Source organism: Marmota flaviventris, chromosome 11 (genome assembly GCF_047511675.1).
Source record: "Marmota flaviventris isolate mMarFla1 chromosome 11, mMarFla1.hap1, whole genome shotgun sequence".
Lineage (NCBI taxonomy): Eukaryota > Metazoa > Chordata > Mammalia > Rodentia > Sciuridae > Marmota > Marmota flaviventris.
This window is the reverse complement of record NC_092508.1, coordinates 78,767,147-78,783,385: the sequence shown is the minus strand read 5'-3', so window position 1 is coordinate 78,783,385 and position 16,239 is coordinate 78,767,147. Positions and strand designations below refer to the sequence as shown.

Below are 16,239 nucleotides of genomic sequence, written 5' to 3'. Positions count from 1 at the left end.
GCATAGTGATTTACTAAAGTTAGCATTAAAAGACCATGATAAATACAAAGAACAACAATTAAGATGAGTAAAACAAATATTATTTCTGGTGACTCAAGTGAATTGACAATTGCCAAAACTGTTACTGGATTATAATTTGCATCATTATCCTTGAAGGAAAAGATTAGAAGTTATTTTCCCCAAGGTCTCTTTGTCCAAATCTGACAGGGCTGGGAATGTAGCTCAGTATTTAAGGACATGTGTAGCATTCTCTAGGCCCTGGGTTTGGTCCCTAGCACTGCAAAATAAAACCCCAAATCTGACAGGGCAAATTAGAACCTAAAGTCATCAACTCAAAAACACAATGAAATCATGATTCCAGTATTCAAAAAGAGCCCCATTATACCTACTGCACAGCCCACTCCAAATTTCATGTGTAAAACAAAGAGACCTTGGGTATAAGAGTAAGTCTGGGAGAGATAAGCAAAAGATTCTTTTGTAGGAAAATATATGACTTCTTGATATCAGAACTTGAAATTATGGATTAAAGCAATTTTGTTGTTATAGGGTTAAGACTGGGAATACCGCATAGGAAAGAAGGATAAATGTAGTCAAGAAATTCACAAAATATAAGTTGTCTTTAAAAAGTGGGATTAATATGTATTATTTTAAATCATTAAAGTAGTTGTTTTTTAAATCATTAAAGAAGGCTTTTTTTTTTCTTTGTTTTTTTGCAGAGTACCGAGCTAATATTTTCTTGATTGTGTTTGACTCTCTCCATCTCTGGAGTGACAGGTAAAGGAGTTCCCTTGCCCATGTTTTCTTTGTATAGCACCTGTGCAATGAGAAAATATCAACAACAACAACAAAAAATCTGTCAGAAACATTTCATTTGCTGTGATGTTTTACACAGGTGAGGACAACTTTCATGTTATAAAATGGCACAATAGTCCAAGGAGCCAGGAGTTATATGCTGATAATATGCTATATATTATTTTAGTGGAAGCCATTACTGGGTTGAGGAATTTTCATCCTCAGCTGCTGGGGAAAGGCTGTTGGAGTTATCCATATAATTTTTTCTTTTCTACAAGTATAGTGTCTCCTAAATAATCACAGGGATTTGAGATGGTTAGAACTTGGTTTTGTTATCCACACAAACTAAAACATTTGTTATTTCTTTTTCAAAAACATGTTTAAATATCAGATGAAGTAAAAATAAAAATTTATAGAAATGAGAAAGTATGTCTTTATGCAAAGTAAGATACATTAGGAGCAAAGGAAGGGGAGAAGGCTTAAAAAAAAAGAATAAATATTAAAGATCTGTTTAGTTCTGAGGTTAAATTGCATCTTTTTCCCCCCCTTTTTAGAATACCGAGCTAAGGTTTTCTTGATTGTGTTTGACTCTCTGCATCTCAGGAGTGATGGGGATTGGAATTCCTGTCCCCAGGTTTTCTTTGTATAGGACCTGTATGATAAGAAAGCATCCAGAACAAAGAAAGACAATCACTTCCTCCCTCTTGGAGCAGTTGGGAGTGGGTGGAGAGGGAAGAAGAGAATGAGTTAGAGGAAGGAAACACCAGAAGCTTGAAAGGCTGTTGGAGTTATCCATATTAATTTTTCTTTTCTACAAGTATAGTGTCTCCTAAATAATCACAGGGATTTGAGATGGTTAGAACTTGGTTTTGTTATCCACACAAACTAAAACATTTGTTATTTCTTTTTCAAAAACATGTTTAAATATCAGATGAAGTAAAAATAAAAATTTATAGAAATGAGAAAGTATGTCTTTATGCAAAGTAAGATACATTAGGAGCAAAGGAAGGGGAGAAGGCTTAAAAAAAAAGAATAAATATTAAAGATCTGTTTAGTTCTGAGGTTAAATTGCATCTTTTTTCCCCCATTTTTAGAATACCGAGCTAAGGTTTTCTTGATTGTGTCTGACTCTCTGCATCTCAGGAGTGATGGGGATTGGAATTCCTGTCCCCAGGTTTTCTTTGTATAGGACCTGTATGATAAGAAAGCATCCAGAACAAAGAAAGACAATCACTTCCTCCCTCTTGGAGCAGTTGGGAGTGGGTGGAGAGGGAAGAAGAGAATGAGTTAGAGGAAGGAAACACCAGAAGCTTTTAGGTTCACCCTGTATGAGACTAAAGACATCCTTAAGGCAAAGGAATGCAGGAAAAGAGCAGCACAACTAAGAAATACAAAAAGAAAGTTTTGTTATTTTATTGTTTGAACTAATTGCTACAGCACTGAGCAATAAAGAATACCATGAAAGGAGAAATTAGTCTTCCTCAACTTGTTATGGGGGTGGGGGGATAAAAACAGGAGACAGAAACAGAACCAAGGAAGTTATTTTTGATTTGGAAATGCTATTAATAAATCACATAAGGATATCTGGGTTTTATAAATACTGTTTGTTTGAAGATACATACACACAAATCTTTTGTTGACTTCCAGAAGAAGTCAAAGTATTTAATTTTTAGTTTGGATGAGCATTTTGGGAAGAATTATTTTTAAGGCAAGTAGGGAGCAATGACAAGTTGGTAAAAAAGAAATTTCAAAATATCTGTACAAATACCAGTAGAGACAGAGGTTAGAATAGGAAATGAGGCCAAATGTCAGATCTTTATAGAATAAATTTTAAGCTTTAGGTTCAGATCAGATTTGCCAAAGCAAGATAAAAGTGGATGCTTAGATACTAAGAATGTTATATTTTTGAAAGCTGGAATATAATACTCAACACTTTTTTAAAAATTAAGTCAACATTATTATATTAATGTTTAACTAAAGTAGGGAAACTGATTATAGGAAATGGCAGCATTAAGTTGGGAACAAGACAGGTCAAAGTTTTTATTGAAATAAGTTGATTAGATTTTAGAAATCTAGCCATTAATCTTTTTAAAGCATCTTAAAAATAGTTAAAGGGATTTTTTTTTTCATTTTAAATACCGAACTAAAGTTTTCTTGATTGTGTTTGACTCTCTCCATCTCTGGAGTGATGGGAATCGGAATCCCTTTTCCGAGGTTCTCTTTATATAACACCTGTATGACACAAAAAAGCATCCAGAAAAGAACACTGAGCAGTCAAAACAGCCCCTTCATCCATTTTGTGGGGAACCTACTATGAGACTACAGATATCAAACTGAAAGGATAAATTCACCAAGTCCACTGCTCTATGCAAGGACAGATCTGGGTGAGAAATGCTGAAGTGCCTAGTATATTTGATAACTCATCTTTTTATCCTGTCCCACATGGAAATGCTAATTTCCTAAGTTACAAATTCAGGAAAAAAATACAAATAATTTTATAAGAGCACTAAAATGCTCAGCGTGCAATAGAATAGTTTTCAAGCTAGATTGGTAAGTACTTTCCTACATAGAATGTTTGTCTTATATGATAACAGATATTTAAAACTCCAGACCAATTTTGTGCAATATAGCAAAATTGGTCTTTCTTTATGCTGTAGAGATGATCAAGTGTAAATGTCGTTTTATTATACAGTATTTCCCAAAGTAAAAGGCACCACTAGACAATTTTGCCTAATGTAACCTGTGTAAAAATAATACAAATGGTTACTTCAAAAATTGTCCAGGAACATTAGTTTCAAATAGATACAAATAATAATATACTTACTCTAATATAGAAGGAAATAAATAATTAAAACATAATTTTGAAAACTGTTACAAGACTTTCAAAGAAAGGAATAATGATGAACCCACGGGGGGTGGGGGGGGGTGGGGGAACAATTAAATACAACATTACAAAGGACATTAACTTATATTGAAAATCTAACAAATTGTAAAGTTGTTAAAGAATAGTAATTAATAACAAGACAGAAAAGACAGTAGGACCAAAGAAAATTACTAATGGAATTATGTGGGGAAAAAAAAAAACTTTTAGAAAACATTTATTTATTTATTTATTTATTTTTGTTTTACTAGAGATTGAACCAGGGGCACTGTATCAATGAGCTACATCCTCAGTCCTTTGTGAGATAGAGTCTCACTAAGTAGACAAGGCCGGACTTGAATTTATGTTCCTCCTGCCTCAGTCTCCCAAGGAGCAGGATTATAAGTATGCACCACCACATTTGGCTTAGAAAATATTTACACTGACAATTAAAAACGTGTTGGACTGGGGCTGGTACTCAGTGGTAGTGCTCTCGCCTGGCACGCGTGAGGCACTGGGTTTGATCCTCTTCACCACATAAAAATTTTAAAAAGTTATTCTGTTCACTTACAACTAAAATATATATATATATATATATATATATATATATATATATATATATATATATATATATATTTTTTTTTTTTAAACAAGAATGCCAAAGTAACTTGAAACAACAACACATAATATTATTTAAAAAAAAAAAAAAAAACATGTTGGACTAACTCCCTAGCTCCAAAAGTAAATCTAGGTAAATTTTCCTATTGACATTTGATTCTCCATCTCAGGCATAAGTGAACCTAAGCTCATTATATATAAATATCACACTTCATTATAGTGTTTTTCAGAAACAACAGTAAAAGAGAAAATAAAAAATACATGTATGATCTGACTTGCATATTTTTTTTAAATCAGAAGGTCTGGACTTCTATTCATGAAAAGATTTGTTTGGAACAAGTAACTAAAGAAGTGCTTTTGGTCCCAATATTAAGCAGTTTGGTGCTACTGTTTATCTGGTTAGGATCTATGTTAAAGTGACCCCTGTTTCCAAAGAGCCTCTAGTTCAGTAATTTTTTTTTTCAATGCTAACTCAGAAATGTCAGATACAAAGAGTTGCCAGTAAATAAGAGCTTGAGTGTTTGTGCTCTTTTTGGAAATCAACTTCAAAAGTCCCAGCAATAACAGTGTACAGCATTAGACTCAAATGGTGAGTAAAAAAAAAATCTGTAAAACAGAAGGATTCAGTTGGTAAGATTTTAAAAGAGAGTTTGTTAAATAGATTGTTGTTAAAGGGACAAGTAGTGAGAAATTTGTTTTATAGAAATTATTTTTTTAATATGGAGTTAAAGGAACTTTCTCCCAAATACCGAGCTAAAATTTTCTTGATTGCGTTTGACTCGCTCCATCTCAGGAGTGACAGGTATGGGAGTCCCCTTGCTCAAGTTCTCTTTGTACAATATCTGTGTGCACAAAACCAACAATCAAATCAGCCTGGACCCATCTTTTAGGTAAACTTGAATTTAAAAAGTATCAAAAAAATTTTTTTGTTTTAATAATGAAGAAAAATATACCTAACTTTAAGAGAGCAACATAGTCACACAGTACAATATCTGTCTTTGAGTGGCACTGATGCATACACAGCTGCTAGGCTGCAGGCAGTACTAGCTTGACTTGCATATGCCTTCCTCAAAGACAGAAGGATTACGCTTCATCAAAAAGCATTTAATGAGTTGCTGGTAACAATTAGAAAACCAAAAAAAAAAAAAAAAAAAAAAAGGCTTGGGGAAACTAAACATTAATTAATATTAAAAGCTAAATAAATATTAGCTTAGCTTTCATTATACTGAATATATTCCAAAGTAAAGCTCATTTATATCTTGTATCATATATATTAAAATAGATGAGACAAGTAAATTTGTATTTCTGAGTTACTGTGAGTTGACGATATGTTGTCTTTGAATGAAAATATTTAAGAATGATAATCTTAAGAAAGGCTGCAAACACAAATAATACATCAAATAACCACAATAAATACAAATAAAATTCTAGTTAGCATTGCATTTTGAAGTAGTGTTAGATTTTACTTTTCACTTGTGTCACACCAGTTAGAAATACCTACTGTTATTAGAGGAGCACTGGAGGAAGGAAATACTGAGTATTATGGGTTTTTAAGGAAAGTGATAAATATCTGTGTTTTAGAGAAAACAGTTAAAATTTCACACCAGAACTAGAGTAATATTAAATTAGACTTGGGATGAAAACTGAGGTAATATTTGGTATCATTCCTTTCATAATATGAACTTAGTAATTTTATATTTGTAATGTGTTAAAATATTTTAATAAGAATTAAGGGTTTTGTGGGTTTTTTTCCCCCCTAAGAAATACCGAGCTAAAGTTCTCTTGATTGCGTTTGACTCTCTCCATCTCTGGAGTTTTAGCTGTGGGTGTTCCTTTCCCCAAATTTTCTTTGTACAAAACCTGTGAGATACAAGAAAGTACCCAAAAGATATTCAAAACAAGCACAAAGACCGAGGAAGGGAGTTGGGTGTAGGTGAGAAGGGAGTTATTTTAGTGAGTAATATTTAGTAAGAATAATGCTTTTTATTTTTGTACTTCACAGTTTTAAAGATGAACTCTCTAAAACTAATTTTGGAATGGAAAAGTACAATGGAAAGCATCAATTTATAGGATATGAGTATCATAATGATGTTAATGCTACTTGCAGTATTTCCGACTTAAATACCCACACTAGTCAGGTGCTGAAAATGTTAAAGTAGAATCACAAGAGTAGTAATTCTGTATTAAGTCAGATGGTTTTGGTCAGGTAGTACACACACAGACATACACACGGAATTTGTTGTTATGATGTTACTTTTTAAAAAAAGGATTATAGGTTATTCTGGTAGTTTTGTTGTTTTTTTAATGGGAAATAGTTTCTTATTTGGTAAATTGGTAAATACCGAGCTAAAGTTCTCTTGATTGCGTTTGACTCTCTCAATCTCTGGAGTGACAGTGGTTGGAATGCCTGTTCCCAAGTTTTCTTTGTACATAACCTGTAGAAAATAATTAGAATACCCCAAAAGGTAAAATAACCATAAATTCTTTAGACTACAGCAATATGTGGGCTATTTGGTGAGAATTTATTAATACAATCTAGTTTTCAACTGATACTCAAGGGCTAAGGAAAACAAATTCCATAAATATTTATGTTCTCTTTTTAAAGTAGTAATTGTACTGCCTTAACAATTGGGTACTGAATTGCATTTTCTATAGCCAACACTCAGTGCATTCCTAAAATGTATTAAATAGTGATAATAAATTATACAATGAGAAAAATCTAAACATTTTACTGTATCCAATATTAATGCCTGGAATAAAGTAGGTCTATATCAGATCTGTACTCAATAAATAGGTTGCTTGTTTTATAATTTACTAATCATATGATATTCTATTCCTTCAGGATCACTGAAAATTTTCTCAATGAAAATTATTACTCATATTTTCTAATGGAAATTCTTAGGTGGCTTCTAATCTGTAGGTATCCGTGATAAGAAGAGACTTAATTTATTTTTCAAGAAGAGCATTTTTTTCTGAAATTTTTATTGATGATTGCTGGATCAAGTAGACACAGGGTCTTTCTAAGTTGCTCAGGCTGGCCTTGAACTTATGACCCTTCTGCCTCCTGAGTGGGTATCACAGGCTTGTGTGACCATATTCTAAACTAGTGTTTTTTGAGTGGGAAGAAATCCATATTTTTTAGGGGTAGTATCAAAGGACTATAAATTTTAATAAAGAGAGTAAGGAGACTCTTGACTTTTTTCTTCTTAATGTTAAGAATTTCAACCTAAAGCCTGAATTCTTTTGAAATAGATGGATTTTATGGTATACTAGTGCATGGACTGGGGAGCAGCATGAAAAAACCTACAGGTGTGTGTCATGGATTAATTGGCAGACTCAGTGACAAGTTAGCAGTGACATCTTTGTTTTGCCAAGAAACTTTTCAAAATCTTAGAAAATCTACATCTTGGTAACAAAGTTATGTCTTTAACACTTTACTTAGGAAGGTGGGACATATCATGGACAATAAAACTAGAGAAATTGCAATCCAAAGCAGGACAGGAGCCATGATCTAGTTTTAAAATGAAGTTTGTACCAAAAGGAATCCAGCCTATATACAGGGGATGAGAGCTAAATGATATGACTGCAAGGTTTCTTATCTTCTTTTGCAATCTGTAGGCCCCCTTCAGGACCTAGGAAGGATGCATAATAATATCACCAAGACATGGGAGGCCCTGGGTAAAAGGAAGAAGGGAGGAGTAGAACTAGGGTAACAGTGTAAAGATGGTTGGTCACACAAATGCATGCTGAGAGTATAGATCATTACCGAGCTAATGTGCTTCTGGGTCTCTTTGACACGTTTCACTTCAGGTAGGTCAGGAATGGGAGTTCCTTGTCCAATTGTTTCTTTATACTTCACCTATAGAAAAACGGGAAAATAAGGGTATTATTATATACTGGACAGTCTATGTCTAATTAGTAGTCCAATGTTTTGTTTGTATGTGCTGGGAATTGAACTCAGGGGCTTGGGTATGCTAAGTATATACTCTTATCACTGAGCTGCAACCCCACTATAGTTTTTCTTTTTTTTTCCCCCTTTTTATTGTTGCATTATAATTTTACATAATAGTGGACCTGGTTGTTACTTATTTATACATGCACATTATACATGGGGATTTCAGGGGTATTTGTATCTAAAGTGAATATATATGATTCAGCAGCAACAATTGTGGGTTTGCTTATAGAAAAGAATCCTGGGCTCTCTATTACCATGGGACCATAGTTTACCACCTGTCCTGAGTTGGGTCACTAATGGACATCAGAAGGCAATTCAATTCCACTACAGTTTTTCAAATAACCATTTAAATAATACAAGCTCTGTACTTAGTTTGGATAGAGCCACATTCTGGTACTGGGTCAGAGGAGAACAATTCTGAAGAGGGGACACTTGCATTTTGATCTCTCTGTTGTGTCTTTGGGGGTAGAGGTCCCTACTTAGATGTAACCCTTTAACTTTCTTGTATTCAGTAGTCTCCCATATCCATGGGGGTTGTTTTAAATCCCCAGTGGATATCTAAAATCGTGGCTAGAAATGAACCCTATATGTATTATGTTTTTCTCCCTATATATACATATGCAAATTGAGTGCCTTTTTCATCTTAACTAAGCATTTACCATGAACTATGGGTATATCTTTTGCAATCTGATATGTCACAATATGGAAAGATTGTTTCTACTGTAGATATTGGCAACCTCAACATATAGGTGTAAGAGAACTTACACCTTTAGGAAGCACTTTATGATTCCCTTTTGATAACATATCCAAATTGCCAGCATCACTGATGTTGCACTTTGGGGTATTTATTAAGTAAATAAGGGTTACTTGAACACAAATGCTGGATACCAAGGCAGTTGATCTGATAATGGAGACAGCTGTTGAACTAGGGAAGGTAGCAAATGCAGTGCAAATACTCTGGATAAAGGGATGAATTCATGTCCCAGGTAGGAAAGAGCAGAAAGCCAAGAGGTTTCATCATGCTATTCAGTATGGTTACAACTTAAATATATGAACTATTTCTGGATTGTTTCCATTTAATATTTTTGAATCAAGGTTGACTGAGGGGTAACTGAAGCCACAGAAAGTGAAAAAGAGGACTAATCCAGAGGTTTTATATGCAACAATTCATTTGACTAGGACAGTTACATTCATATACAGGTCTTTGGGAAGGCTGATTCTTTGACTCTAACATACACTACTTTCTCACAAGCCTGTTTTCCGTGTCTAACTGTTCCTTCATGAAAACCACCACAGAACTGCACTGACCACTGGCACACACCACGTGGTGATGGCAGTACACAGGCACCTGTTTTAGAATGTAAACTTTTTAAGGAGACAGAGATTTCCAATGCAACTCAGAGGTCATTGTGAACAATCAGAGGGGTGGAAAATATTGAAAATGAGTCTACTGTGTCTTTACCGAACTAATGTGGTCCTGTGTTTGCTTCACTCTCATCATCTCAGGTGTTTTTCCAATTGCCGTTCCTGGTGAGACATCCTCTTTATATAAAACCTGGACATTCAGAATGAAGAGATTGTTACTCAGAAGAAAAGGAGACCCCAGCAATTCCTGGAGAAAGCCTAGAATACATGGCTTCTGTGAAAACAAAAGACACCAGAGACAGTCTTCCCAGGCAAGAGCCGGGGTGTTGCATCTGACAGCTTCTTCGTCAGTATATGACTCAGACCACATGTACAACACCACTCACTTTCCAGATCTTGAGATTTCTTTTAAGATTATCATATTATATGAATACAGGATGAGATAAAACAGAAAATACTGATTAAAGACAACAGAATTCCTCTAACATGAAATACAAAATCCATTAAAGAAGTGCGATGTCAGTTATTTTAGGAAGGATTATAAAAGAAATCAAAATATCAAAAACAAATTCACCTTTGTGAAACAAACAACACACATTACTGCTCTGGGATTACTGAGGCAGGAGGATTGCAAGTTCAAGGCTAACCTGGGCAATTTAGTGAGACCCTACTCAAAACATTAGAAGGGCTGGGGATCTAGCTCAGTGGTAGAGCACCCCAGGTTCAATCCCCAGTATTTAAAAAAAAAAATCTAGAACAGTTACTTTGAAGTTTATTTCAATGGTCTCTGAAATGATGATTTTTGGAGCAAAGTACAGGGAATTTTAACAACCACTAGTATTAACTGTAATGGTTAGATGTTAATTGTATCAAGGTGAGACTAGTATGTTTTTTAGAAGAGGAGAATGGAATTATTAGGTTAGCATTAAATGGAAAATAAATAGTAAATATACCGAGCTGAAATTCTTTTGGTTTTCTTTAACACGCAGTATTTCTGGTGTGTCTTGAACAACTGTAATTTTTCCTTTACTGTTTTTAAGGTCACACTGGTATTGGAGCTATGAAGAAAGAGTAAATATCCTGTTAAGATTTCAACATTGTTCTACATATTTTTAATTTTCCTAAATTATAGTCACAAGGAAGTTAAAATTCTATATTTTAAAAAGTCCATGCTACAATAATAATAATCTGAGATCTAAAGAAAAATTCTTTAATAAAAAATGTATGAAGAAACTCATTTGGGGTAGGGGTATTAGGGATTACAGTCCCAGAAACTGATTTTTAAAAACTGAAATCGTTAAAATTAAGGCTTATTTATCAAAGTATCCCTTCCCTAGATTTAACTTTGAGGAAGACATGTCACCAATAATGGAAGATAGTGATAGTTCATATTCAGTAACAAGAAGCCACCCACCAAGTAACAAGATTTACTTTCAGACTCTGATTTGGGGTTGAAGTATAAGGGGAGCCAGGAAAGAATCAAACACACATTTCTGAGGGCAAGAACAGAGTAGTGGAGGGCTACTCAACAGCCATGTTTCAGTGGCAGGATGCCCAAGTGCTTAGCCTGCATGATCCCAGATATCAGTAGGTTATGCTTTAGAGTCAATAAAAAACTTACAAGGCTGAAGTTCTTTTGGTTCTCCCGTACTCTTTGCATCTCTGGAGTGTCCAAAACAGTCTCATAATATGACATGGATTTCTCTGCATCTTCTTTGTACTTTTTCTAGGAATAGATTCCAAGAAACGAGTGAACACCATAGGAATATGGGCCAAATGGAACCTGAAATAGCTGTTCTGGTTCAGCAGAAGGAAAGTCCTTTACATCTTGATTATACAAGTATGTTAGAGAGTAATAAAACAGTCCTCTTGGTCAGTAAGGGCCATATCTTTTCTTTCCAGAATGAAGACCAAGCATTTAATAGGACCCACTGTCATGACAAAGCTGGCAGAGAAAGGCCCACAAGAGGGAAGTCACTGCTAATGAGGCTCTTGGGGTGGGGAGGGGCGGGGGGCGATGGAGTTGCCTCCAGTGGTGTCAGTCATCTCTGAGTTAGACCAAGTCACTTAACCAGGAGCCAGGCAGGAAGAGAAGAACAGGAAGATTAGAACTTTCACTCTCCTGAAAGCCAGCCTCAGTGGTGACTGGGAAATTTCTGCTGAACTTGAAGCAGTTACATTCTGGGCTCCTAACTGCTTGCTTAATTGAGCAAGCAGATACTTCCAGAACATGGCTCTCATGCTGCAGAAACTAGCCTGCTGTTACTGGAGGTCCTACTAAATAGGAAGACCTAGGGCTGCAACCCTGGGTAACTTAACTTACCAAGGGCTGCTCTGAGTCACCCATCACTTTTCTTTTGGCCTCCCTGGCCTGCACTAGACTTTGGCCAGAGAAGTACCTGTAAGGGATACACTTCCTGGACATACACAGCCAGTCCCAGCACCAGACTGATATTTTTAGTTATTTTCTGTAGCAGAACTCTTACTCTGCCTTAGAGCTTTATTATCTTTTATCATTTGTCAGTATGTCCTTTCACTTTTCTCTCTAGCTTTATTGAACTCTAGTTTCTTCTATAGTTCAGGGAAGTTTGGGGTGTATAGGGATATAGACTGAGGAAAGACACTAGTCACTTTTGTATGTGGATAAAACTGTTCTATCTAGATTGCAGTATATATGCATTATTATTAGTATTGAAAATTTTAATCTTCTCAAAGACAAATAGTTTTAGGCAATCAGAGATTTAGGCCTATATTTTGTTTAATGTGGGTTTCTAGAAGAACAGGAACAGATTATTTGTCCAAGAAGTAGTTACTTGAATGCCTCTTTTTAGTTATACAAGTATAAGGGAAAAGTTCTCATTTTCCTGGGAAAAGAATATAAGCAGGCTTTATTTTTTAAAATTAGTAAAAACTGCCTCTACGGGTTTTACAAAGCTAACTTAGGTAGCAATCCTTGTGATTCTGTCATCCCTGAGAGAGGTAATCAGTTTACACATGGAACCTGATGGTATTTGGGAGGGAAAGGTCTATATTCAGTCCAGTGTCAGAACTTGTGAATGAGCTCACAAGGTTGTCATTAATCCCCAAAAGGCTTAGATATTATAAAATACATACTCCCCAAATAGAAATGGAGAAGCAGTTTTGTGAAAAATACTAGCACAATTCCATCATTCAAATTTTTTAATACTGGTCTAAATTGTTGAGGAAGTAACGTGCCTGTCATATTTTAGGCCTGAGGAACCAGCCACAGAGAACCCAAGGAGAGGAAACACCAGCAAAGTAAGTGATCCAGGCCTCCCTGGAATAGGCCTGCATGCTGTGGTTCTCCTCAAAGGTCAGCAATATTGAAAGCAGAATGTCTTATAGCTGCCATGTGCCTCACAGCCCAAGGAACCCTGGGCTCTCGGGCTCTCCCAGTAAACATAGCAGGGTAGTTTGGGATTCACATAATTTTGGTAAATTTGAAAAGTTGCTTTTCCCAAATAAAAGTTCTGCCCCCAAATAAAAGGTTAATTTCTCCCAATTGAATATGTATGTTTCCCGATTAAACTACTTTTCTAATGAGAGTTCTTTTCTTTTTAATTTGTTTTTGCTGTGCTAGGGATTGAACTTAAGACCTCACGTGTGCTAAGCAAGTGCTCTACAGAGCCACATCCCCAGGGTAATAGCTTCTTTTCATGTCTAACTTTACAATAGAGAATTATACATTAGTAATAAAGGGTTTAAATCAATAGTTCTCAATCTGATAGGCTATTAAAGAGATCCTCTATGAAGATTTAAACAAAAACAGATCTCTAAGCACCTACCTCAGATTTACAAGCTTCAGAATTCCAGGTACAACCAAGAAATCTACATTACCAGGTTTTTTTTTGTTTTTTTTTTTTAAAGCAGCCAGGTCAGGTTATAACTACTGCTTTGGAACTCACGGCTCAGAAGACAAGCAAAAGTTCTAACTTGGGACTACTCAGTTCTGATTATCATTGAAGAGTATTTACACAAATGAATATATCCTGTTGTACGAAGTGATCTTGCTCATCTATTGGTAGGAAGATGGAAGTTACCCATGATGGGAGGACTCAGGGTTAGATCATGTAGTTAGAATTGATGATACAATCTCACTCATTATAGATTGGTAATCCAAATGTGGGCTGTTCACATGATGTCTTCTAGATTTGTACACAAATTTTATATCCATATTAAAAGTTACATATTAAATTATTAATTGTGAATTGTACCTTGTAAGAGTTCTTTAGTATCTTAAAATTCTGTCTAATTTTTTTCTCCAGTGCTGGAGATCAAACCCAGGACCTCATACTCTTACTGAAGTATAGCCCCAGCTCTTCTTAACATCTATTTTATTTATTTTCTTGTGGTGCTGGGGATCAAACCCAGACCTTTGAGCAAGCTAGGCAAACACTCTACCACTGGATTACATCCTTGTTATCTATCATTTTTTAAAAATCTGATACAGAACTTTCAACTCTGACTTAAATTTGTATCATATGTAAATCCCATTTGTTTTATTGGGGGAAATTGTGATTTTAAAAATCCTCCTTAGGTATAAGCAGTGGGACTTTTTTTCTCCATGACTGGAACTTTGTGAGATGTATTCTAATTAATGACCTTACCTGACTTGAAAGGTTCTTGACTTGTTGGGCATGAATGATCTCTGGAGTATCAACCACAGAAGTGAAATTGGCTTTTTCCATTTCTGCTGATTGCTTATATTTAATCTGTAAAAGAAGGACACCCAACAGTTGGGTAAATGTTTGCAATGTGCACAACATTTGTTGGCTTAGTTTCCTTAAGAAGTGAACAATATTTCTTTTCCAAGAGAGACTCATCCATTTGATATTCAACAGACATTCCTTCCCATTGTGTTTACAGCTTTATGTTAAAGAGTGATGTTCAGAAAGATCATCTTAGCTGTTGGAAGACTATCCAGTTAGGTACGGGATTCAGTATAAGGACACAGATGATCAACAGGTAGTAAGGACCCACATAAATTAGCATTAAACAACATTGGATGCCTAAAAGATGTGTTTTAAATTTAGGCCTTGATGGTGAAAGAAAGCCTGGAATTCTTGGTGCCAAATGAGAAGGAGACTAAGAAGCAAGGTCAAGAGTCAGAGTCTACCCCAGCTCCAACAGTGGTTTGGTTATCCAGCTTCTGCTGTTTACTCTGAATGTGTGCAGTGGCTATAAACTCTGGAAGGCAGAACAACCTAACAGGGGGTCCCTGATCATTTGGAACAGATTTCATCAGGCAGATGTTCAAGAATGCCACTGTTTGCATTTGACTGTCACTAATGAACAAGTAAGATATAAAGGAAGCCAGGTGCTGTGGTGCATGCCTGAAATCCCAGTAGCTAGGAGAGGCTGAGGCAGGAGGATCTCAAGTTCAAAGCCAGCCTCAGCAAAAGTAAGGCGCTAAGAAACTCAGTGAGACCCTGTCTCTAAATAAAATACAAAATAGGGTTGGGGATGTGACTCAATGGTGCAGTGCCCTGGAGTTCAATCCCAGGTACCCCCCCCCCCCAAAAAAAAATGTACAGAGGAAAGACAATATGTCATTAAAATTGCAACTACTTTCTTGAAAGATTGACATGGAATAGAAATACTGACCTGACTAGCAATATCAGTAGCATTCCTGGCCCGCATAAAGTCCGGAGTTTCGTTGGCCATGGCATTCAGGCCTCTTCCTTTGACTTCCAGCTCCAGGTCTCTCTTATATTCTTTCTGAAGGAGCATTATTAAAACAGAGAAACAACAAACAAAAAGTCACCTAACTTCTGCATGTAGATGATAAGCATACAGAGTGTATATAAATCCATACAACATGCTACCACAGTTGTCACAGTGTTCTTGCTAGTTTACCTTCACTGTTGCATGTGACAGGATGGAGTGGGGTCTATAGAAGCTCCTATAGGAAACTATTCTTTGCATGTTAATATAAGTCCTTGTTTTGAATGCTTTACCATTTTCTAATTAGAGAAAGTTAAAATAAAAATCTTTAAATCTGGTTTGGTACATAACTAGGATAAAATTTAGGTGCATACTACTCCTGTATGGTATTTTAATTTAAATGAGCACAATGAATGTATCAAAGTTAAATAACATTAAATAACTGGTTATGACAACCACTATAGAAACATGTTATAATATCCACTCATTGGAAATTGACATATTTTACTTAATCGTTACTAATTATGTTAGATTTAGAACTTGAAATTTAAAAACTCTATCTTTGCCTGTCTTTTTGGTGTAACTGGGGTAGGAAGATGCTCTGTTACACATTGGTGGTTGACTGTGGTCTCACCTCATTGAGAATCTGAGTGGCATTCTTTGCACGTAGCATGTCGGGAGTATCTTCCATTTCAGTGAGACCCTTTCCACGAATGCTTTCTTCTAGATCTTTCCTGTACTCTTTCTAGATCACAAAATAAAAATAACAACACTGACAAGAAAGCCTAGATTGTTCTCTTTGGTGAAAAACCAAAAAAAAATTTTTTGAAGGATTTACACTTCGAGTTTTTAACAGTTTATGGTTAAGTAAAGATCTGAAAAAAGGCAGGGTATAAGCTTCATCAGTTAATAGTCAATATAAAATGAAAGACTAGAAATTAATAGAATGCTAAGGTAAGCACAT

At 35.4% G+C, this 16,239-nt stretch overlaps 1 protein-coding gene across 1 annotated transcript in view; it reads right to left on the bottom strand.

Annotated features, from left to right (window-relative positions):
* The window catches only part of Neb (nebulin), a 200,339-nt gene that overhangs the window by 9,425 nt on the left and 174,675 nt on the right, over positions 1-16,239 (bottom strand). The window contains exons 129-138 of the mRNA XM_071619399.1: positions 15,910-16,020; positions 15,216-15,329; positions 14,219-14,323; positions 11,212-11,316; positions 10,544-10,648; positions 9,688-9,780; positions 8,037-8,129; positions 6,613-6,705; positions 2,932-3,024; positions 722-814 (exon numbers count right to left, since the gene is read on the bottom strand). Of these exons, the coding sequence (XP_071475500.1) occupies positions 722-814; positions 2,932-3,024; positions 6,613-6,705; positions 8,037-8,129; positions 9,688-9,780; positions 10,544-10,648; positions 11,212-11,316; positions 14,219-14,323; positions 15,216-15,329; positions 15,910-16,020 (1,005 nt within the window). The remainder of the gene's footprint in view (positions 1-721; positions 815-2,931; positions 3,025-6,612; positions 6,706-8,036; positions 8,130-9,687; positions 9,781-10,543; positions 10,649-11,211; positions 11,317-14,218; positions 14,324-15,215; positions 15,330-15,909; positions 16,021-16,239) is intronic.